The sequence below is a fragment of the Mytilus edulis genome, chromosome 8, assembly GCF_963676685.1.
Source record: "Mytilus edulis chromosome 8, xbMytEdul2.2, whole genome shotgun sequence".
NCBI lineage: Eukaryota > Metazoa > Mollusca > Bivalvia > Mytilida > Mytilidae > Mytilus > Mytilus edulis.
This window is the reverse complement of record NC_092351.1, coordinates 80,200,688-80,225,153: the sequence shown is the minus strand read 5'-3', so window position 1 is coordinate 80,225,153 and position 24,466 is coordinate 80,200,688. Positions and strand designations below refer to the sequence as shown.

The 24,466-nt window shown below is 32.1% G+C and overlaps 1 protein-coding gene across 1 annotated transcript; it reads right to left on the bottom strand.

The window, feature by feature from the left end:
• Nucleotides 1-3,515: 3,515 nt before the first annotated feature.
• On the bottom strand, nucleotides 3,516-22,437 carry LOC139486358 (acid-sensing ion channel 1-like). Its single transcript, XM_071271222.1, has 8 exons — nucleotides 22,277-22,437; nucleotides 16,462-17,002; nucleotides 14,106-14,204; nucleotides 13,511-13,691; nucleotides 12,466-12,522; nucleotides 9,091-9,247; nucleotides 7,131-7,222; nucleotides 3,516-3,733 (listed from the first exon to the last, which is right to left on the bottom strand). The coding sequence occupies exons 1-8, from the start codon at nucleotides 22,402-22,404 to the stop codon at nucleotides 3,588-3,590; spliced, it is 1,401 nt and encodes a 466-aa protein (XP_071127323.1). The 5' UTR covers nucleotides 22,405-22,437; the 3' UTR covers nucleotides 3,516-3,587.
• Nucleotides 22,438-24,466: the final 2,029 nt, after the last annotated feature.

The following is a 24,466-nucleotide window of genomic DNA, read 5'->3' as shown; positions in this document are numbered from 1 at the left end:
GCGTCGGACGCACCAAATCTGTAGAAATGTGAATTCGTATCATAGGTCCATAAAATATTACTTAATATATTTGGAATATGAACAGGATCTTTGTACTGGTCATTCATATTTTTTTTGTGTTTCTCTTTCCTTAGAAAATCAAACACGTTACCGTCCGAGTTGATTTTTAATTTTATCGTCTCATTATGTAACATATGCATTGTTGTACTATCTTGAATACAAACCGTTTAACCGAGTGTCTGTTTGGTTCGGATATTTCTTTTGAGGGTTTAGCTACCATAAAACCAGAGTTTACCCACCATTTTCTTTTGAGAATGTCTGTACGCTGTTAGAAGTATGACTGTTGGTTTTTATTCGTGCCGTTCATGGATTTTTTTGTTTTTGTCAGATTTTATGGTCTTTCTTAGTTAAATTAACTCTGGAGTACGGAAATTTAGCTGTAAATTTTTGCTTGACATTTTAATTGGTCTGTAGGATTTTGTTTTTGATGATGGGTCAAGATCCCTAATGGACATTAAGATGAGGAACTCAGATGCGACAATTAACAAAAGTAGTCCGCCATACAATCGTGGATGGTGTGATTTTAAAAATGGACATTAATGAACAATGAGAACTGTTTTATAGAGCTGATGTAATGAGAAAATAGATATGTAGATTTGACCTTAAATAAATTATTAGAAAGGATAAATCTTTTATTGAATTTTATGATCAGAATTTTGGGATTATTTCACGAGGAGCGAGACATTTTTCACCATCTTCCGGGGTCCAGCAATTTACGAAAACAGTAATCCCACTTGCCACCTCCAAAAATTTAAGCAGACATGTACAACTGTATCTGCTTCGATATGAGCCACCGTGCATATTTAAGTAAACGATATGGACTGAGCAATTGAGGAAAGGTTACCTTTACCGCATATGGATAATTAATTACAGCTATTGACCCAGATGTACTTTGTTGTCATTTCCTGAGTTTTTTGGAGTTTTTTGGAGTTGAAATAAAACATAAAATCCTGATAAGATTTTACATGTACTGGACGAATTTTTACGAACGACATACTTGAAGATTTCCTTATACATGTTATATACAAGCAATTAGTTTTAACTTGCATTTCACATTCTTTCACATTATTAGAATAATTATTGTATATAAAACATGTTCAAATATAAAACAATTAACACGCAATTATGGTAATTATGAATGACAAAAGCATGAAACACAAGAAAAAGTAAACGTTTTCTGAGAATCAAGCTATTAAATATAACAAAATTAAATTTGGAAGACTCGACTCTAAGACGAATTATTACTTTGCATGAACATTTTTTTCTATAGAGAAGACAAAAAAATAAAAGAAGATGTTCCTTTGATTAGTTTTAGTTTGCTTGCATTGATATTTAATTATTTTGGAAATGATGATAAAGAAGGATGTTGTTTATTTTTTGATAATCCATATTTTTTGAATAATAGTTATATTAATGACAAAATGAATCTTACTCCAATTCCTATGTCTATTTTCAAAACACATGAAAACTCATTATATTTGTTTAGGTTATATCTAGAGTCATATATATATAAATATTATTTTTATAGTGATTTAGATTATAACACAATGCTAACTGCTGATCCCTATGTTTGACAATTTTATTTATGATGAAATTGAGAATGGAAATTTGGAATGTGTCAAAGAGACACAACCCGACCAAAGAATTGACAACAGCCTAAGGCCACCAATTGTTCTTCAATGCAGCGAGAAAACTTTTTTTTAGTTCACACATCGTTGTTTATATATTGGAATGTGATGCGACTGTCATACAAGTAAGAGGATTAACTATCTATGACACTAGGTTCAATCCACCATTTCCGACATGAAAAAAATACCTGTATCGAGGTCAGGAATATGACAGTTGTTATCCTTTCGTTTGACGTGTATAAGCTTTTGATTTTGTCATTTGGTAAGAGTCGTTTCGTTTTGAATTTTTCTCGGATTTTTTTAAAATTTTACTTGTTATAGAAGTTTCCGATGTTTACATAAAAAAATGAGACTGATAACCGAATTTTAATTTGCTTTGGTCAAGATGACGGTTTTCACCTGTGGAGCAGAACAATCTGCCTTCTATTCCGAAACACCTCAGATCATCCCGTATTTTTGGTGTGTTTTTGTTAATTAGTCTTTTATTTTTTTTAATATTGCTTTGAAAACTTCTGTTTGTTATTCCGTAGTTTTTCATTTTTTTCTATGGTGTTGTTTGCTTTTACTAGACTTTCAATTGCTGATTGATCGTTTTGTATCTCCTACCGCCAATGGACAGACGTGTGAACATGTAGTGTTGTTTTGCCTATTTTTTTAGTCATTAGTGGAATATTTAAACATATGTTTTGTATTTTTTTTTATGAAAGTTCGGACCAGAAAAAATCCCCACATTACTCTTAAGGACGACGGTATAGTGAATGACAAAAACTCACTTGCATGAAATAGTCAAGCGTTTGTTTTTGATCATTTTGTTTGGTTTTACTTTTTTTTTTTAGGAATTTTCATTGCATGTCGGTATTTCTGTTACTTGAAATGTTGTGCCCAAAAAATATGAACTTTATATTTTTTTTCTTTAGAACAATGTTTTTTTTTTTTTTTTTTTTAACAACAAATAAATACTTTATTTTAAAGATGTCTTGTTACAATTATACTTCACTGTCCAAGCGCCAGAGGAGTATTCCTGTGAAAAAAACCTTCTGAGTTGCCAGGAACATTCTCAGAATATAATAAACAATATAACATAAACTATTACAATATATGCAAATTATTCTATTGAATTAGTTTCTTCAAATTTATGAAAAAATACACTTTGAGAAATTATTTTGCTTTCATGCATAACCCTTCTTAATTCCTTTATAAACAATTCATATACATCTATATATTTCAATTTTTGCTCTGAAACATAGTATGACTTGAAAATGCAAAAACCTAAAACTGTCTTTTATTCGTTGGTTGTAATTCAAATTTGCCTTTTTTTTTATTCTTAAACATTTTTCTACAGTTGTACAAAATGTCCATACGGTTTTTTAATCGTTGATCAATGGATTTCAGATGGTAAAATTGTTTCAAACCTTATCCTAATCGAAGAGCATTTAAGGAAGTTCGCTACTTAGTTTGAAAATTAGAAGCTTTTTATGACACTTATTTATATTGATAGAGCGAAGAACAAAATACAGGTCAGTGTGCTTGTTTTCGAGATCTAGCCATTGAATTTTTGGCGGAAAAATATTCCCTCTTGACTCTTTTTAGCTTTATCATTGACAAGTTGAAGTCTCAAAAAATATTAAGAAATTATTAAGATTTTAAAGACTTTTACAAATGGCTTAAAATTATAAATGTAAAAAAACTTATAAAAAGAAAAATTGGGGTTGATGGACAAAATGTTTTAAGGCATTTAAATCAATAAAATCAGAGGATTCCGAAAATATGACAAAAAATCCAAAACATGTTAAGCCAACTTCCTTAAAACAAGAAATGAATAATACGTTTTATTCCAGGATTTATACAAATCTTTAAAGTACAGAAATATGTACATATTGTTAAAATTATTATTTCAGTTTATCGACTATTAATTATTTTTCCTTTGATATATTTGACATAGTTCTTTAACCCAATGACAAAACACATTAATATCAGTTCAGCTACTTCTGCCAGAGTTAACAAACTAGCGCCTAAAAATAAAGCCATCATACCACCAAGTATTCCTAAAATAGAAAGGGAACAAAATGTTAAGTTCGTTATACTAGAATAATAAATTGCGAAATCCTCCACTTATACACATTATTCGAGGAACCCGCGAAATTCCTGTTGGGGTCAATTTTATCTTAGATATAAATAGGAAGTAATTAATTCGACTGGATTTGAATCAAAAGTTGAAAATGACATGGTACAGTTTATTGTGAATGCTTCTAATGAGCATTAACTACGATTTTGAAAAAGGCATACAAACAAATAATAGTACATACGACACAACATAGAAAACTAAAGACCAAGCAATACGAACCCCACAAAAAGCTTGGGGTGATATCATGTGCTACGGCAGGGTAAGCAGATTATGCTTCATTTGGGGCGACCGTCGTGTTGCTCATGTTATTACAAACCCGATAAATAGTCTAATTCGATGGGTCACATTCATGAAAACGGAAGGGGATAGTAGTTACGACGTAAGGAACATATCCGATATCCTCTGTGAATCGGTTATTCCATAACGTTCAACCAACACATGATGGCGTCTGTAAAATGTACGATTGGATGATTTCAACTTCACCATTTGGAACTCTTGGTTTAATAGCTTCATTGTGAGCAGCAACCCTCCATCAAGGAAACCATGATAGGAAATACAACCACAGTAATATGATTTATATTGCACTCGTTTTATTTGAGCAGTTAAAATGCGTTTACTGTATATGTCTATGACATATACAGTCACTGAACCGATATCACGTTTTCTCATGAATATTTAAATAGATAATGCCGAAATAATATTTAATTATTCATACCACCTCTTCAACCTGTTCTTGTTTCCAATGCATACAAGGATTCGTGGATCGACTCAACCTAGTTTCTTGCAATTATTGGAAAAACATATTTCATTTGTTAATATTTTTTGTTTGCAACCTATAAATATTATGTTTCATGCTTATGGTTGATATTGAAGTCCATACTCAAACGATTTCGTTCACCATCGAGTGTGAGTTTCAATAGGTAAATATGTACATTTCATTGTGTTGTATATTTCTCCGCGAGCATGATATTAGGCCGTTTTAAAGGGGATTTTCCCCAATATTTAAATCAAATAAATAACCTCAACGCATTAAACAACCATTGAAAATGTTGTTTTAGATTGCAGTATAAAGACAATAATAGTGCATTGACTTGACATATCAACGATATAAGGATTCGGCCCGAAACGGGGAAATAGCTCGGCACAGCCTCGCATTTCCCCGTTTTAAGCCTCATCCTGATATCGTTGATATATCAAGTCAATGCACTATTATTGTCTACATATACACATGGAAAAAAGTATTGCAACACCTTGATTTTTTTTAAACTTGAAAAATCAGCCTCTTATTTTGGATGGAATATGATAAAATATTTGTAAAAAAATATTGAAACGTAGTTAATGATAACATTGGCATTACAACGAACAAAAAATGTATGAAAAAAAAAAATGTTTTATCTAACCAAAATTTTTATAACAAAATGAGGTGTTTTTTGTACCAAAAAATGCATTTTACAACTTTTACTGTAGTCGAACTTTACAATGTCAGACATTTCAAAATTAATCTTTATATGATTGTTTACATCATGGTTGATCGTTACACGCCAAAGAATTAGTATTTGTGCGCAGCCTCCATTCAAACGGATAACCGCATCTTAACGTCTTTTGATTCCTGCCATAAGTCGACTAATTTGTTGCTAAGGTAGCAGCAACAATTCCTGACGAAGGGTATTGTTTATTTCAAGACGTGTTTGAACTGGGGTGTCCTTTCCTGCACTTTACGCTCAATAATGTTCCATATATGCTCGATATGGTTCAAATTCGGGCTGCGATCGGGCCAAGGAAGATAAACCGAATTCCATTGGAACAATGGATCTTCCTCCACAATGCTAATTTCTAACTTTGGCGAGCTCTGCACTTTATTAGATACGGGCAACTGTGTGTCTTTTCGTAAGCAAAGATCCCCGAAATGATATTATCGCACGATAACCAGTACCGACGAGCCGATCCAGAACAGTTCTTGTTTAAAGACTTCTGCATGTTCATCACTATCTTTTAAGGATTGTATTGTTTGCAACGGGTTTCCTTCTGACCAACCTTCATTATGCTTGGATTTTCACTAGCAGATGGTATAGGGGGTCTTCCTGATCTCGGAAGGTCTTTAACATTGTTTGTTGTCTGACTTTTATTCTCAAAACGACTTATAGTGGAATGGTGATAACCAACTATACGTGCAATTGTCACAGCGACATACCTGCTTCTCTCATGCTGAATACCTGCCATTTTGCTGCAGTGATCATGGTTATGAGTTGTAGATGACCAGTTACAAGGTGTCAATCACATAACTTTATAAAATTGGTTATTTAAAGTATTGTAAACAATGAGGATACAAACATCTGTTTTATTGCTTACGAGTGCAGTAGCTGCATGTGCAGATAAGAACTTATCGAGACGATATTTATTGATAAAACTCGGGTGATATTTAAATAATGTTTAACTAGTTCCATTTCAACAAATTATATCACATAAAAATAAAGGTTTAGTTTTTTAATTTGAATTTCAATTTGGTGTTGCAATACTTTTTTCCATGTCGTCGCTTGACTTCCAAAATGTCGTATATGACTTTTTTGTCTAAAATTCTTTTTGTCACCAATGGTCTGGGCGGGAGCAAATCTTTGGTACTGTAAACCAACTTCTTTTCACGGATACTATATTTCGCGTTAAATCCTTTAATGGCAATTTCGCGGTGATTTAATTTCGCGATTTTTAAATCTACCTCATTTTATGTAATCAGGAAAGATCCAAGTTTCACAAGTTCGCGAAGATTTATATTCGCGTTATTTTTCTACTCGCGAATGTCGTGAAAATAAATTGCTCGCAAAAATAAGTTGGTTTACAGTATTACAAAATTGCATACAGTTAGACCAATCAACACATTTGAAATAAGACCTTTTACAAAATTGCCAATGTCAGTTGCTTGTAAACTTTGCTTCCAAAATGTTGAATGAAAACTAAAAAAATCTTTGTGTAATGGCTTTGGGAATAAAATAATTGTACATTTCTTTATTTCTGTGACCATAATTTAAGTTTTCGGATAATCCAAAAATGTCAAAGTTTTCATTTCACTGCTATTTACATAAATGTTCAAGTTCAAATACGACATTTTGGAAGCATGCATTTTGTCAAAATTTTCAAAGCCTGTTTGTGAGACATTGTTTTCTTGAAAAATTTGTAATTTACAATGTTTTGGAAACCCAGCGACGATATGTATATAAGCTTAGATACAATATATACATATTATACCGCGGTTGTGTACTCAAATTGTAGGAAGAATGTTATATAAGACCAAGATTTTAATAATAATGAAAATAATAACCTACCAATAAAATCAATCCTTGAATATTCTGGAATCGATTCCGCTAAGGTGTAGCTCAAAGAGTCAAAGAAAAGTCTAACCTCAAGGCAGTTCTTTCTGTAAAGAATGAAATGTAAATGAATGAAAATCTTCATATGACACACACACACAGAGCTTACTAGACACATGTATATATATCTATATAGTATACATGTTCATAATATTATAGATTTGTCTTCGTGTTTATACTGTGATGATATTTCGGTAGCCATTCATGTATCACAAGCCAAGCAGCCAAAAAAAAAACAAAAAAAAACTGGTACTGGAATGCATATGGTTAAATCAGAAGTCAGCACTTCGGTGATGACATGCATATCAATTATATGGTCATACTTTTTGTAAATGTCCTGTTTACAAATAGAATTTTTCAAAAAACTAAGGACTTTCTTATCCCGGGCATAGATTACCGTAGCCGTATTAAGCATTTTCTTTGGAATTTTAGGTCCTCGATGCTCTTCAACTTTGTACTTTTTTGGCTTGGTAACTATTTAAATCTTAGCGTCACTGATGAGTCTTGTGTAGACGAAACGCGCGTCTGGCGTATTTAATTTTAAGCCTGATACCTTTTATTCACTTAGCGTATAAATCATTGATTCGAAAACACTTTGTTTTTGCTTCAGCTTTTAAACACGTGGCTTTAAAATGAAGAACCAACGACCGATCGTCTCTGAATCCGATCTAGAATAACGAGTCTATGTTTATTAACATGTGTACATGTGGATTATTGACTTGCACGTTAAATATGTGGTTCTGCTAGTCGAACTAATATCAATTATGACATTAGTTTACTAATGTTCAAAATGTTTAAATAAAGCATATTAATTGAGTATACCAATTTGATATGTTTTCGTCCTGCTTTGCAACAATTGCCACGACCATTTGTACAACTGTTTAAAAGATGTACAGTATTTGCTGGAATTTAGCCGTTTAGATTAAAATTGTGTTGTTTAAAAGCAAGCAAAAACTAAATTGAAATCCCTTTATCATATTATGCTACTGATTTAATCACACGTTATCTTATAACCTTTATTAACCTGTGATAAACAAACGGTTTTCTTTTAGACATTACTAGAGATAAAAGAAATGATATCAATAGCCATTGGAAGAGACGACATAGTATGTGAACTGCACATAGCTCTTATCAATTTTAGAATTAAAGATCCCTCGCACGATCAATGAACTGTCTCCATGAAATCCACATTGTTACTGTACTATTGCACCCTACAGCAATAGCTGATTTCTCCAATTATAAAACTGAGAAAGGAAATGGTGAATATGTCAAAGCGACAACCACCCGACCATAGAGCAAACAACAGCCGAAGGCAACCAATGGGTCTTCAATGTAGCGAGAATTCCCGCACCCGTAGGTGTCCTTCAGCTGGCCCCTAAAATATGCATAATAGTACAGTGATAATGGACGTCATACTAAACTCCGAATTATACACAAGAAACTAAAATTTAAAATCATACAAGACTAACAAAGGCCAGAGGCTCCTGACTTGGGACAGGAGCAAAATTGCGGCGGGGTTAAACATGTTTATGAGATCTCAACCCTCCCCCTATACCTCTAGCCAATGTAGAAAAGTAAAAGAATAACAATACGCACATTAAAATTCAGTTCAAGAGAAGTCCGAGTCTGGTGTCAAAAGATGTAACAAAAGAAAATAAATAAAATGACAATAATACATAAATAACAACAGACTACTAGCAGTTAACTGACATGCCAGCTCCAGACCTCAATTAAACTGATTGAAAGATTATGTCTTCATCATATGAATATCAGGTACAATCCCTCCCGTTAGGGGTTTAGTATCATACTATCATAAAATATATGAGAAGAACATATACTTTATGCATTTACTTTCATTTTTTGGCATCGTCATATGTACAAGTTGAATATAAAACGGCCCGATTATAGTACTCACCCAGTAAAAGTTTTATCCTGATATATTGGTTTTAGATATGGTAAGTATATCTTAGCGGGACTTATAGCAGATGATATGCTGTACTGATATTCTACAAACTCACATGGTTGCTGACAGTTGCATTGTTTTGTTGTTTTGTAATGAATATCAAAATCGACTGCAAAAAATATATAAAGAACATTTCTTACACATTAAAAAATATTAGTGTAAGGCCAGAAAACATTAAACAAAAACAAGATTTTTCTGTTTCGTTGGATCTTGTTCTCTATATCTTGGTTGATCACGATTGCATATACAATAATGATCATAATTAATGGACGACCTTTCATTCTAGCTTTTCATATTTGTCCATCAACTTGACAGAGCAACCAATGTCTTTAAGACTATATATATATGAAATCGCTATATTCGCTAATCTATTAAATATTCATTATTTTTCTTTCCTTTTGACTGTTTCTTTTGCTTTTGTAATATTTATTTAGTGAATACGTCGTGGAAGGTCTAACAAAAACTTAGTACTCTACGATTTGGGGTTGCATTCGTTATTGTTTTTGGTTAAACATAAATAATATATCAAGGCAACCTTAGTATACCACTGCTAAAAAGTCATAAAAGAAGGACGAAAGATACCAGAGGGACATTCAAACTCATAGATCGAAAATAAACTGACTACGTCATGGCTACAAAAGTAAAAGACAAACAGACAAAGAGTAATTACGACACAACAAAGAAAACTAAAGACTAAGCAACACAAACCTAAACAAAAACTGGGGTGATATCAGGTGCTCCGGACGAGTAAACATATCCTGCTTCACATGTGGCATCCGTCGTGTTGCTCATGTTATTAAAAACACGGTAAATAGTCTAATTTGGTATGTCACATTTGTGGAAACAGAACAACATTGGTGGTACGACGTTAAGAACATATCATCTGTGAAACGGATACTCCGTAATGGTAAACCAAATCGTTATGGCGTCGGTGATATTTACGAAATGATAATTTCAACTACACAATTTGGAACTCTTAGTTTAAAAACTACCTTGTAAGCACCAACCCGTTATCAAGGAAATCATGATATGAATACAAGCAGGAGAATATCGTATCAATAGGGAGATACATATTCCGTATGCAATTGCTACTGGAATGTTGCTACATAAAAAAATGGAAAGTTCACAATTGGGAAGCTGAAATCATCTCTTTAGTCGTAAAGTTTTGATTTCAACCGACCCTCATTGTCATTTTTTAGAAGTGAGTCAAGATATGAGGCAGACTTAACTGTATCTGTTGTATCCTTTATCACTAGTTCGATGGAATAAATGCGTTCAACAAAGTCACAAAATTTTGAATTATTTAAGGAGAGAAAACATAAAGCGTAAATTAAAGTAAAAGGATATTATTCACTTCTTTTCTTTCTTCCTAAAATTTTGTAGAAGTCAACATCGTAAGAATAAAAGATCAAGTCGGCTAAATGAGGGGCACAGTTGGTTCCCATAGGAATGTAGATCGTTTTGTGTCGTCCTCCAAACGTAATAAATATGTTGTCAATCAAGGAATCAAGCATCTTGATAATGTCCGTTTAAGAGATGTTTTTAATTGAATAAGAGTGATTGTTTACAAAGTAGGATTTACCCCTACATAAGAAAAGATTGTTTTATCTACGTTGGCCATTCTTTTTTATGAAACAACTCAATACCAATGCTTTCATTTTGTCTGTTAGTTTGTAATAGGGAATATTTGTGTAAATTATAGAAAAGACATATTGTTAAATACTAATGCAAGATGAAACAGTCTTAGATTGTATGTACTCTGTAAGATTTTTTGTATATTTATAGTATCCACTTCTGATTAACGCCAACTCTAGAAAAGGCAGTTTTACAATAACTTTGAAGCTCGGCTTTGATTGTTACTTTATGATGAAGGATATTGCCCAAGTTGACGACATCAAGACCTTTGATGGCAAAGGCATTTTTAAATTTTTTTTTTCTCTTTTCCAACGCGAACTTGTTTGAAAAGTCTGTAACTTGCAATATTCGAAAATATATATATTAGCTGTAAGTTTGTATTGGTTTAAATGAGGGTTTGTAACATTAGCTTCCAAACATAAATTGAACAGCGAATGAAGTTTTGAAAGGGTAATGAATAAAGCGTCGTGCGAATGTGATGAATACTTAACGGCTTTTGTGTAAATGACAGCAAGTTTTTGATAGGGAAATCATGGAGTAAGTGAGGTATAATGAAGATGACCATGACTGAGTCTACGTCGAGGAGTAGAGTTGAAAATAATCATCTCATTCACCAAGCTACAGAACGAAAGAGATAGCATACTTTTACCATAAATTTTGTCATTTGAACCATAATTATGGTATTGCAGTTCGCTATTGTCTATTCTAGTAGTCCTCTTTTTGTCTACAGAGGGGGGTTGCAAGATGAGGATTGTTAGTCCTGTGGTATATTTTTTTTTTCGATTTTTGATGTGAACTTTCATAGAAACGATTGAATGATCAGGCTGTGTGAAATGCAGGTAAAGAATGTCGCTTGCATTTTGGTTTCATAAACCGACTAAGATAAAGCAATTCTGCATTGCAAACAAAAACGGAGGAAAACACATCAACTATTTGAGCACATCAACAGATTGACAGAAACACAATGCAGCAACAAAATCAAACGTCAACATACATGGAAACGCGTTTTTGTTTTATGTTAAACTATAAAGTTAAAATGCATGTATATGTTATTTGCATTTTCCTAATTCGTTCGATTTGTAAAGTGCTTATTGGATTCATCCATTTTACATATTTAGTCTGTAATTTTTTTTCTATAATTCTTCGTCAATTTATCCCTTTCTGCACCCATTGTATAAAAAAATTAATCAACGTGTGGTTCGTTTGATCTCAGTTCTTCATTGGTTAGAATCCGATTATGACGTCGGATTTTCTTGCTTTCCTCTGAATTTCCTATTGTGACGGCATGAAAAAAGGCGACCATGTCTGATGACGTCACATAGAAAGAACATCTTTTCGCAGATCATTAAAAAAGAAGAAATACGTTTGCCTGCATATTGTTTGAAAATCATTAGAGAAACAGATTCTACCACTGCATCTCGTGTAATACGATATTTATCCACTCTCGACAGTTGAATTTTAAATATTTAAAACGCTCGGCGAGCCTCGCGTTTTAAATTTGAAATTTAACTATCTCGAGTGGATAAATATCGTATCACACTCGATGCAGTGGTAGAATATATATATATATATATATATATATATATAATACCGTGCATAGAGCTAAATATAATAAGAAAGAAGGTCCTATAAAGTCGAATACAAAAAAAAGTTAGAAAATATGCACAACTGACACTACTGGATTGTACTTACGACTTGCTTGACTATAACAGCCAATTGACGTTGGAGTTGTACAAACTGGTTCGCTTCCTTCAACAAAAGTATAATAAGGAAACAAATAAAATAAAAGAGGCTAAATATTTACGTAAATAACGAAACAATATATGTTTAATAAGAATATTCTTTTTAAAATTTGAATGAGTATTTCCAAAAAACTTAAAAGATATTTAAAAAATGCAGTATTTAGCAGCTTTATTTTTCCCAATTTGTTTCCAATATTAAATAGTTATGCTATTCGACCCACATGTTGACTGATGTATCCAAATGTTTTACTTACAGTATACTGCCTGTTTGTTTTGCTTACACATTGTTGTCAATATAATGCACATTTTGCGACTGTCATATAAGTGAGAGGTTTGGCTAGCTATCAAACCTGGTTTAATCTACCTTTTTAACATAACGAAATATGTCAGAAATATATAAAACATTCCAAGTCAGGATTATGACAGTTATTCGTTTGATTTCTTTGAGTTGTTGACTTTAAGGAAGTACTTTCCGTTTTGAATTTTACTTGGAGTTTAAAACCTTTTTAAAATAGCTTAAATATGCAATAAGTTTGCTTTCTTCTGTATTCCATCTCATGCACTTCCTTCTTATGCACTGGATGTTCAACACATGGTTTATGTCTACGATATAAATGGAGCTTTGTAACGTATTTACTTTGCAGGTATATTCATGCACACACAACGAGAATATTTACATAAGTAAATGATCAGTAAATAAGTTAATGATATGAAAATCTAAATGTTGTGACGAACGCATTTCATTAACGCTTTTTTAAAGTCGTTCAAAATACGTATCTACTTTCCCAACATATTTGCACGTACTTGTATTAGTTTTTAAACATGATAAAAGAGGAAAAACTACAGTATTACAAAAATGTAACTAGCGTGACCATGACAATTTGTAGATATATGTAAAATTTCTAATTTTGAAGTTATCAAATGCACTTAGATCAGATACGAGATACAAGTTAACATTTTTAAAATAATAGAAGTTGAATTTAAAAATACTGCACCTGGATCAAAGACACTTTGACACGCACATATTTGTATAATAAAATCCCTTCTACATTCAATTATACATGCACTATAGCTGTATTTGGGGTAAAACTGCAGAGGACTAACAAAGTCTGGTGTATTAGTGATGATACAATGCTGGTTAACACTTATGCTATAAGGTGAAGGTAAATACTCATACTGAAAAAAAAATGAAAGGATTACAAGATAAAACATATGTTTTTCGAAGGTTACACAATACCATTGTCGTGAGCATAGCGATCAACTTGAAAACGAAATTGGGCTTTAAAAATTTACAGCAAAACGTTTGTGAAGAAAGGTAAAATAAAATATTGAAACCGGTTTTATAAAAAGCAACGCACCGATTATTAGATTAACTATTCGGCGGTTAACAGAGGATTCAAGATGCTGGGATGTTACAAATTAATCTCTGTAATCTAAGATTCTTTGCAATGGGAAAGTTTGTTTTTTCTAAAAGCGAACAGGTGTGTAGATATCAGGAAGATCGTTTGAGGTGTGTTTTCCTTCAATTTTCAAGTTCAATTAAAACATAAACTAAGTTTAAATCAGGTCATTTGTTATATCCTTACTTACCTTTGTCATGCTCATTGATACGTAAGATGAAAATCCTTCTGCTATGTTAAAACCTTTATTTAGAACATCCGGTTCCTCACCAGGCTCGTGCAGTACTATCTAAAATATAAAATATTACAATTCGCCGTTTCATAATCTAATGCATCCTGTGTAATATTTTCCAAAATGTACACAAAAACGTCCTGATTGGTTAAAAATGTCATAAACAATGGAAATCTAACCAATGACGTGACGTTATTTTCATTTTGGGGTACGAAAAATGAAATTAATCATAATGCTTTAGATTTTGAAACGGCCAATTGTATGATATGTAAAGTCCATGTTCCTGTGCTCATGCAGTTGAGGATTTATCTGAATTTAATACATCTCATGTCAACAAGTCTTATGAGGATAGGAAGATGTGCTTGAAAGAAAAACAAAAGATCGTCTAGAATCTTTTGGGCTACGAGAAACATTTTTACAAATACAAAAAACGCAAAGGCACTATATTCAACAAAACAAAAGCATTTAATGTTTCATTGAATATTTTTGCGATTGTACTATAAATCAGATACTTCAGAAAAAGAGCATATTCTTTTATGGATGTCATGCCGAAAAGATTGTATGTTATGGTGATAAAATTTTGTGGTCTCAAGTTTTCTGAGAAAATGTCCTGTGAACTAAGTATCAGATTCACCTATGCATGCAATGGTGATACAGCTCAGTATTATTTTTTCGCAGAGTCGAACCGGCAAAAATCGTGAAAAGATGCAGTTTCGACTGAATTTTAACATTCAGACAGATTTAACTAGAAAACGATTTCATACATTATATTTTCTTAGATAATATTCGGTTTGATTTCGTTTTTAAAATCTTATTTATGTACTCGTATTGCTATGTCAAACACCTATCCAAAAGATTCACGTTGTCAAAAATATCTGATACCCACAATTTGAGGTTTGGGTTCGGGTTGCATAGTCTTTACCTACTAATATGTTGTGTTTTGTATCTTGCTTATAACTGTTGAATGTTTTTACGTTTTTTACAATGACGTTGCCTTGACGTTGTCAGTTTGTAAGTTTGTCAACGATTTATAAGTTTAAATATCATTTTTTTCATAACTCAAGTGTGGAGTACCTATATAATAGAAGATGGTGTAGGATTGTCAATGAGACAACTCTCCACAAGAGACCAAAATAACACAAAAATTAACAACTATAGGTCCCCGTACGGCCTTTAACAATGAGCAGAAAAAAATATAATGAACGGAAAACAAATATGTAACACATAAACAAACGACAACTACTGATTTACAGGCTCCTGACTTGGGACAGGCACATACATACAAAATGTGGCGGGAATTATGCATGCAATGTTGATACAACTCAGTATTGATTTTGATTATGAATTCATCATGAACCGTAAGGGCAAACGGTACAGTTACCTGGAAGGTAATGACGTTGCTAACGTAATATTGTCTTTTTCGCAAAGTCGAACCGTCAAAAATCGGAAAAAAATTAATTTTAACTGAATTTTACCATTCAGACTGATTTAACTAGAAAACGATTTTATATAGTTATTTCCCTAAATAACAATCGGTTTGATTACGTATAACGATTATTTGAACCATTTTGTTTTATCAAAATATCACCAATGTAATTTTAATAGATTAGATAAATATACAGCAAAAAATGTTCCCCGAAAATCCTGAATCTTTGATGCATGTGTAAATGTTAAATATTTTCAAAGGATTATTATGCAAATTCAAGGCAAACTAATCATGATAATGTTTAGAAGACTTTAAAATACGCCTGTATATATTTTTGGAAACAAAGAAAGGAAGGATAGATATGTGAAAAAAAACCTCGAAAGTTTGATTAAATATCCAAACATACAAAATCTTTTGACCCCATTTATCTCTCAAAGCTGCTCTTGAAGGTATATTTTTCATTTCATATTGGGTTGCTAAGGCGAAAATAGCTCGAAATGCAAATTGTTTTCAAGAATTCACCGTTGGATGGTATTTGTGTATTATGCATTAAGTATTGTGTATTATGCATTAAGTGCCTACAAAGCTGAACGAAATCGTATCCTATAATAAGAGTTTGAAAGAAGCACTGAGGACTTTGAAACATTGAACTGAGTTCTATTTTTCATCGTCATTCTCTATACAGTGATATTGCGGAATTCATGATAACGATAACATTGCAAAATATTCATGCGCCGATACTTTATTTGTATGACACCAATATCAAGATAGGAAAATAGCAAAAACAATTTTCGGAAATAGTATGATTTAAGAAACCGTAATTGAAATGTCTTGGAAATAAACGATCTTACGGTATATTTATGTACACAAATATATAGGAACACTTACTCTGATTCCCACTCCTTGGTCTGAATGGTGCAGGTTCAATTTCATATTAAAAGTCAACGCTGTTTGTGTGCCCGTGGTTTGGACATACATTTGTCCTTTACTTTGAGAATATTCATAACTGTTAAATGTATAGCACAGTCCTAATTGTGTTGTCTTTCGGACAATATAGTCTCCACATTGTATCACTTTTCTGTTCTGAGAGCAAAACATAAAAAAATCTGATAACGAATAATTGTTCAAATGGTCTGTATCATCGAAATCGTAGTTCGATGAATTCGATAAATCCGAATTATTGTTTTCAATAACGGAATGTTCATCAAGATGGTGATAACTTTCCAAGTCATTAACATCATCTACCTGTATGTCTTGAAGTTGGTTTTCAGATATATTGCATATCGTTATAGCAGGAAATGGAACACTTGTTACCATTACTATCTTATTGGAAGTCTTTGTTGAATAATTCATGCTTTTCCTGTGTAACCGAAACACATTTACACAGATGAAACTCACCACTACAAGAATACTTACTGTCCATACCAACCTTGAAATAAAAATACATAGCAAACTTATCATTGGAATTCATAGTTTAGATTCGTTGAGTTTTTCCGTATTCGTTCATGATGCATGCAAAACATACAGGTTGCTATTCTGTAAATATAGGCAATGCAATTTCACAAACAAACTACCTTTGCGGCTAAATATATACCACTCTTACTATGAAGTTTCGTGAAAAATTATATCCCAGGACGGAAAATTGATATGCACTACTATTTTTTTCAAAGGTCAAGATATATGGCTGTGCGGAATATTTTCAACATTTATATGGCCAGAATTTCTAAGAGTTTAAACTTCTTTCACAAAACTATCCTACCCCTACCTCCACTATTGGACTTCCTCAGAATTGAATTTTATGCGCTTTCCTGTTTTATATACTGTTAACATTTCTAAGTAATGTCTCTATGAGATGAATTACAGAGATCATAACTGGGAACCAGCTATGCGTAAACAACTCACATATCTACGAATATTATGTACCTCCCTACAAATTGCAAATAATAATAACAACTCCTTTCTATCTTATTGAAATGTTTACGTTTGATGTCGACAAGTTTCCAATACTTTAAAGAAAAAAACCCACCCAACTACAACCAATGAACTACAGGCTCATAACATATAGTACAGACAGGCGTAAATATAAAATAAGTTGTGTAATATTTGCCTATGAAACGGCTTTCATCTTTATCATGTTTATGTAAGCGCAACCATTGCATAACCTGGAAAATCACTGCATATGAACAAACTGGACCAGCCAGTTGGGAAAATGATAAAATGAAATTAATCAGACAGATTTAAAACTAACATCTAAGATAAAAGCAAAAGACACAATGGTGAGTTAAGAGTACTAGTTTAGGGACAAGAACAACAAATAGATAACTGATGGTCTCGCAAACAGTATTATTTATCTTTACAAACCAAAATACGCCAAATCCCATCAATGTATCTTACCAAACTCACAATTGCTTTCATTCTTATATTCTTGATTTAAATCTGGATTAACCAGTATGTCAACGAACTTATTCTATTGTCCTGATAAAGCTATATTTATCCTCTTCTAGTGTGTCTTCTATTGTTAATCCAAATTAAAATTTTCATATTACCAAGTCGACAAAATGTTATTCTTAACAATTCAGACTTCAACAGATTTATTGAATACATCAATATTGAAGAGCTGCAATAATATAATTTCGAAGCGTAAACAAAATAAAATATTATTCATTTTTCAAAGAGAGTCAAGCGGACAGAGGGATTATATATGTTGATTTTTAAAGTATTGAATTAATACTTCAATAAATATTATAGTACCAAGTAAACTGGTATTAGAATACAATACAAACATTTATTACGAACTTGTATAAATAAAGACAACTATACCGCTATTCCAAATTCATTAATCGATTGAGAAGAAAACATATCCGGGTTACAAACTAACTTTGAGGCAAAAACATCAAATATAAGAGGAGAACCACGAGACAACAGAAACACAACACTAAAATGCAACACACACAGAAAAGAACTTTAATATGACAATGGCCATTTTCCTGATATAGTACAGGAAATTTTAAGAACAAATAGTGGGTTGAACCTGGTTTTGTGGCTAGCTAAACCTCACACTTTTATTGCAATGTTTAATATAACATTAAAATGACATCATTATATAACAGGAATACAATACAAAACAATGGGAGAACATACAGGACAGAGAAATACACAAATAATAGTTATTAAAAGGTACCAGTCTTATAACGCGCGTTTCGTCTACATTAGACTCGACAGTGACGCTCGGATGAAAGAAGATGTATATAATAATGAAAATATTAGATTACTACATTTGTCTATTTAATGTTTAAGCATGTTAGGAAATTGTTTCATTGTATATTAACAATTAATTTATATTACAAGCAGTAATGCAATACTTCTTTGTTAAAAGAAAAAGTAAGATTTACTGTTTTGTCTACCGCTGATAAAACATTATTACATACAATGCAATGCGAATCAAAATTTTAACACCTTTACTCGAATTATTTTGAACTCATATATGCATAATGTGTTTGTATATTTGAAATAAAATTGATCTGGCTATAAAACTTTATATTTTTTTTCCAGTAAACATTTAAACTGGTATATGTCCTTTCAAAAAATACAACCCCCCTCCCCCAGAAAAAAGTCAACCCCAAAACAAAACAAAACAGAACAACACTAATTATCAAAGCCTAAAATATGAATGGGTTTATAACACATTTTGTGCAACTTTAATACAAGTGAGAGAGAGGTTAAGCTAGGTCTGATCCACCATGTTCTACATGAAAACATATATGTACCAAGTCATGAATATGACAGTCGTTAATCATGCGTTTGATGATCTTATATGTGTTTGAGCTGTTAATTTTGTTATTTCATAAGGGACATTTCGTTTTGAATTTTCCACGTAGATCGCCTTGGTAAAAATTTTTCTATTTTCATAATTGTGTATCTCTATTAAGTACAAGCTTTATGTAGAACTCTTATAAATATTTATTAATTTTAGTTTCAAAATGATATACCAACGTTATATCGCATATAAAAGAATTGACTTCAAAATCACCATTCATCGTCAAGAAACCGTATACCGGTATATTTTTGCGGGTTTAAAAATTCGCGATTTTCATTGAATAAGGTATACGAAATATTTTGGCGATTATAAATTTGGTGGATTCAAAACTTTCATCATCACCTTTGCACGTGCGATTTTAAATTTGCCATATTTATTTTGGCGATTTTGTTCTATGCCAAAATAAGCAAAAATTTGCTCCCCGCGCAAATAACCCGTTATAAGGTAATTGTTACCTTTAAATAAAACAATATCTTTGAACGAAATGATAATATCTAATCTAGTAGGGTAGTAAATCTGAATAGATAAAGGCAAAAGTAGTCTACGTCTGTTCGAATTAATAATTTGGTCAAGTTAAAACAAATCCGGGAAACAAATTAAAAACGGAGGAACACACATAAACTATTGTGAACTATTATTGCCTGTCTGCCTTTTTCTTTTTTTATCCATGGCGTTGTCAGTTTGATTTCGATCTTTGAGTTTGAATGTGCCTCTGGTATCTTTCTCCCCTCTTGCATGGGGGTCTCATTTGGGGGGGGGGGGGGTTCCGATCCCGGATCCCGCTTACTGTTTTGTCAGATTCCCGTATCCCGCTTACACTATGTATGTAAGCAATTCTAATTTTTTTGTCATTTTCCGGGTCCCGCTAGACCTCATTTCCCGTTTTCACAACACAATAATTTGACTTTCCCGTATCACGCTTACCAAAAATCGGCAATCCCGCATCACGCTTAGACCCCAATGAGACCCAATTGCATATGAGGAAAACAACGGAACAAGAGAAACACTGAACTACAACAAAGATAAACGCCAATATACATATACACGGACGGTAGATAACAACGGCCAGAGTCCTGACCTGGTATAGTTATCAAAGGTACCAGGATTATAATTCGCACGCCAGACGCGCGTTTTGTCTATACAAGACTCATCAGTGACGCTCAGATCAAAAAAGTTATAAAGCCAATAAAATACAAAGTTGAAGAGCAGTAAAGACCAAATTCCAAAAAGTGGTGCCAAATACGGCCAAGGTAATCTATTCCTGGGACAAGAAAATCCTTAGTATTTCGAAAAAAACTAAAGTTTTGTAAACAGGAAATTTATACAAATGACCATATAATTGGTATTCAGGTCAACACCGAAGTGCTGACTACTGGGCTGGTGAAACGTCCAACAACAGTGGTTTCAAGATAAAATGGTTAGCTGTTTATAATGAATATCGATATAAGAAATAAAAAACAAAAAAAAACAAAAAACCAAAGATAATACAAAGAACTGTTCAACTAAAAATAAAAAAAAAAACCACAAAAGCAAAATATTGGCTACATACCATCGACATTTATATGTACTATTCCTTAACAATTAATTTATATTACAAGCAGTAATGTAATACTTCTTTGTAAAAAGAAAAAGTAAGATTTACCGTTTTGTCTGTCGCCGATTAAACATTATTATTTGCAATGCAATGCAATGCGAATCAAAAAGCTAACACCGATACTTGAATTATTTTGAACTCATATATGCATAATGTGTTTGTATATTTGAAATAAAATTGATCTGGCTATAAAACTTTTTTTTCTGTAATTATTTAAACTGGTATATGTCCATTAAAAAAATACACCCCCCCCCCCAAAAAAAAAACAAACCCCAAAAACTCCAAACAAAACAACACTAACTATCAAAGCCTAAAATATGAATGGGTTTATATCATTTTTTTTCGACTCTAATACAAGTGATAGGTTAAGCTAGGTTTGATCCACCATGTTCTGCATGAAAAAATATATGTACCAAGTCATAAATATGACAGTCGTTATTCATGCGTTTGTTGATCTTATATGTTTTTGAGCTGTTAATTTTTTATTTTATAAGGGACTTTCCGTTTTGAAATTTCTTCATAGAATACCTTTAATTTTTTTTTTATTATCAGAATTGTGTATCTCTATTAAGTGCAAGCTTTATGTAGAACTATTATAAATATTTATTAATTTCAATATTAAAATGATATATCGCATCTACAAGAATTGACTTCAAATTCATCATTCGACGTTGAGATACTTGTCACCTTTATATAAAACAACATCTTAGAAAGAAATGATAATATCGAAACTAGTAAGGTAGTAAATCTGAATAGATAAAGGCAAAAGTAGTATACGTCTGTTCGAATTAATAATTTGGTCAAGTTAAAACAAATCGTGGGAACAAACTAAAAACGGAGGAATACACATATTCTATTATTTGCCTGTTTGCCTTTTTCCTTTTTTAGCCATGGCGTTGTCAGTTTGATTTCGATCTTTGAGTTTGAATGTCCCTCTAGTTTCTATCGCTCCTCCTTCATATGAGGAAAACAACGGAACGATAGAAGCACTAAACTACAACAAAAGTAAACGCCAACATACATATACACGGACTGTAGATAACAACGGCCATACTCCTGACCTGGTAGAGGACATTGCAAAATAAAATGTTTGGTTGAAGTCATTAAAACAAAAGAAGTGATGGTCAGAAAGATGCCAATTTTAACGATGCTATGTATAAGTAATAGAGCTGTTTATAATGAATATCGATATAAGAAAAAAATAACAACAAAAAAAAAACATAATATAAAAATCTTTCCAACCAGAAATAAAAAAAACCCACATTTTTTTAAGCAATATATTGGCTACCTACCATCGACATCTATATGTACTATTCCTTCTCACATAATTGATTCCATGGAGTGATGTGTAATCTCGAAAATCTCTCCAAATAAAACCTATACGATGGTTTCCACGAAAAACGGCTTTTCTATCTTCCATTTATAAACTCAAAAACTGTTAAGAAATGTTAGACTAAATGATTGGATCTATTTCTATAACGTTTTATTAACAAATATAACAGTGCAACCAACATTTATAAGTTTAAAAATTTCGATCAAGTAAATATTTGCGTTTTAACTACATCTTTTTGAATTCTGTCACACAATAGCGTAATCATTTGAAGCGTAATCAATATTAATATGTATGATTTGATTACTTTTAAAATTCATTTGACTGGAATAGAAAGATGTTTATGAAGTTTTGCCGGAACCGTTAGTGGATGTTAATGGATCCCGTATTGGTTAATTATTGGTAATAATTCACAGCCATTAATGAATAGATATAATCTATAAGAAGCTATTAATCATATATCCTTGGGTAAATTTGTAAAATGTTTGAAATTTAAAATGAAATAAATCTGTATTCGAAAACTTAATCTTGAGTAGTATGTTTACGTAAATTCATATAATCAATGAAAATAGTTTGTTCAATTTTTTCTTTTTCTCAAAAGATAATTAAAAATTTTGACTTTCAATTGTTGTAACCAAATTCTCGTGCAACTTTCCCCCGAATGTGCTTTACAGTGTGCCCTACCGACCGAATCAGACTTAAGTTAAGATTTATTGTTTTAGACTGGTACTATCAAACAAAAACAAAAATAACAGACAATTAAACCAGTCAAGAATATGAAGTAATGGACTAATATTCAAATATTATATTTAAATTTTAGATGCAAATGTATAAAATGCAATTCTTGAAATACCTGCCTCTCGATTGAAAAATACGTGTCTGTTTCGAAAAACTAAAGCAAGTCATCCCATCCTGGTGACCTTTTGATTCATAGCAGATATTCATGATATTGATCTAACTTTAACGTTTGCATCGCCGTAATTTAGATGCATTTAAACCTTAGTTTATCGGATTGATCAGATCAAGGATCTAAAATACCAAATCCAAAAGTTCATGCTTCTTAACGAACAGATAATTCTTTAAACAAATATGTAAATTCATAGACGTTGCAACTTCTTAAATAATAGACCTTAACATCAAACACACTGTATATTTAAAGTAAAGTCTGAGCGCTGATAGTAAGAAAAACATGTTAAATGACGCTGTATCACTGATATGTTTCTTTATAAGGTTTCCACATGATTAATCTTAATATAATAATTCATACCTTAAGATAGGTTCCTTATTTAAGTTGTTAACTAAATTAATCATAATTTGTTCGTTTGACCCTGATTCTCGTGTTATCTGCGTCAACACATATACGTATAGCGCACTTAAGCAGACTCAAGTATCTGAGGTATTAAAAAAGACAAATTGAAAAAAGAACACTGTTTAGAGGTTTCTATTTGAAGCATTATCTACGCATGTAGCCCTATCAAACTCTACCAGATTTTGTCCATATACCGATATAGCATATATGTTTGTCTCTGTTCGATTAGTGTGATATTTTGTAATTTTTGGGGTTCCCATTATTCTTTTGGTGAAATGTTGCAATAAGCAATTTGTCTGTAGTCTCACAATGCTTCAGTTTGTAGTAAACATGTATACAAGAGGGACGAAAGATACCAAAGGGACAGTGAAACTCATAAATCGAAAACAAACTGAAATCGCCATGACTAAAAATGAAAAAGACAAACAAACAAACAATAGTACACATGACACAACATAGAAAACTAAAGAATAAACAACACGAACCCAACCAAAAACTAGGGATGATCTCAGGTTCTCCGGAAGGGTATAACTCTCACTACAAAATACAATACAATGTCGACTATTGTAAACATGAATAAAACGGTATCGAAACGATAAGAAGCATTTTAGTTACTAATCGTAGCCTCCTGCAATGAGGTCTCCGACATCGCATTACATTGTCCTAAGTCTACACTATGTTTGAGTTTTATATTACAGAGACGTACAAATATACGACACCAACGTTATGTTCTTAAATTTGAAATTGAATGAACCATCATATAGAAAAACCCAATTCATTTTTTAATCATTTAATTAGGTTCGGTTGCCTTGGAACTATTGTTATAACTTTTTCTTTCTTGTT

Coding starts and splice junctions, on each gene's coding strand:
- LOC139486358 (XM_071271222.1), bottom strand. CDS start 22,404: ATGGAAGATAGAAAAGCCGTTTTTCGTGGAAACCATCGTATAGGTTTT. Junction 17,003..22,276: donor AGTACATATAGATGTCGATG/GTAGGTAGCCAA, acceptor TTTTATTTCAAG/GTTGGTATGGACAGTAAGTA. Junction 14,205..16,461: donor ACCAAGGAGTGGGAATCAGA/GTAAGTGTTCCT, acceptor TTTATATTTTAG/ATAGTACTGCACGAGCCTGG.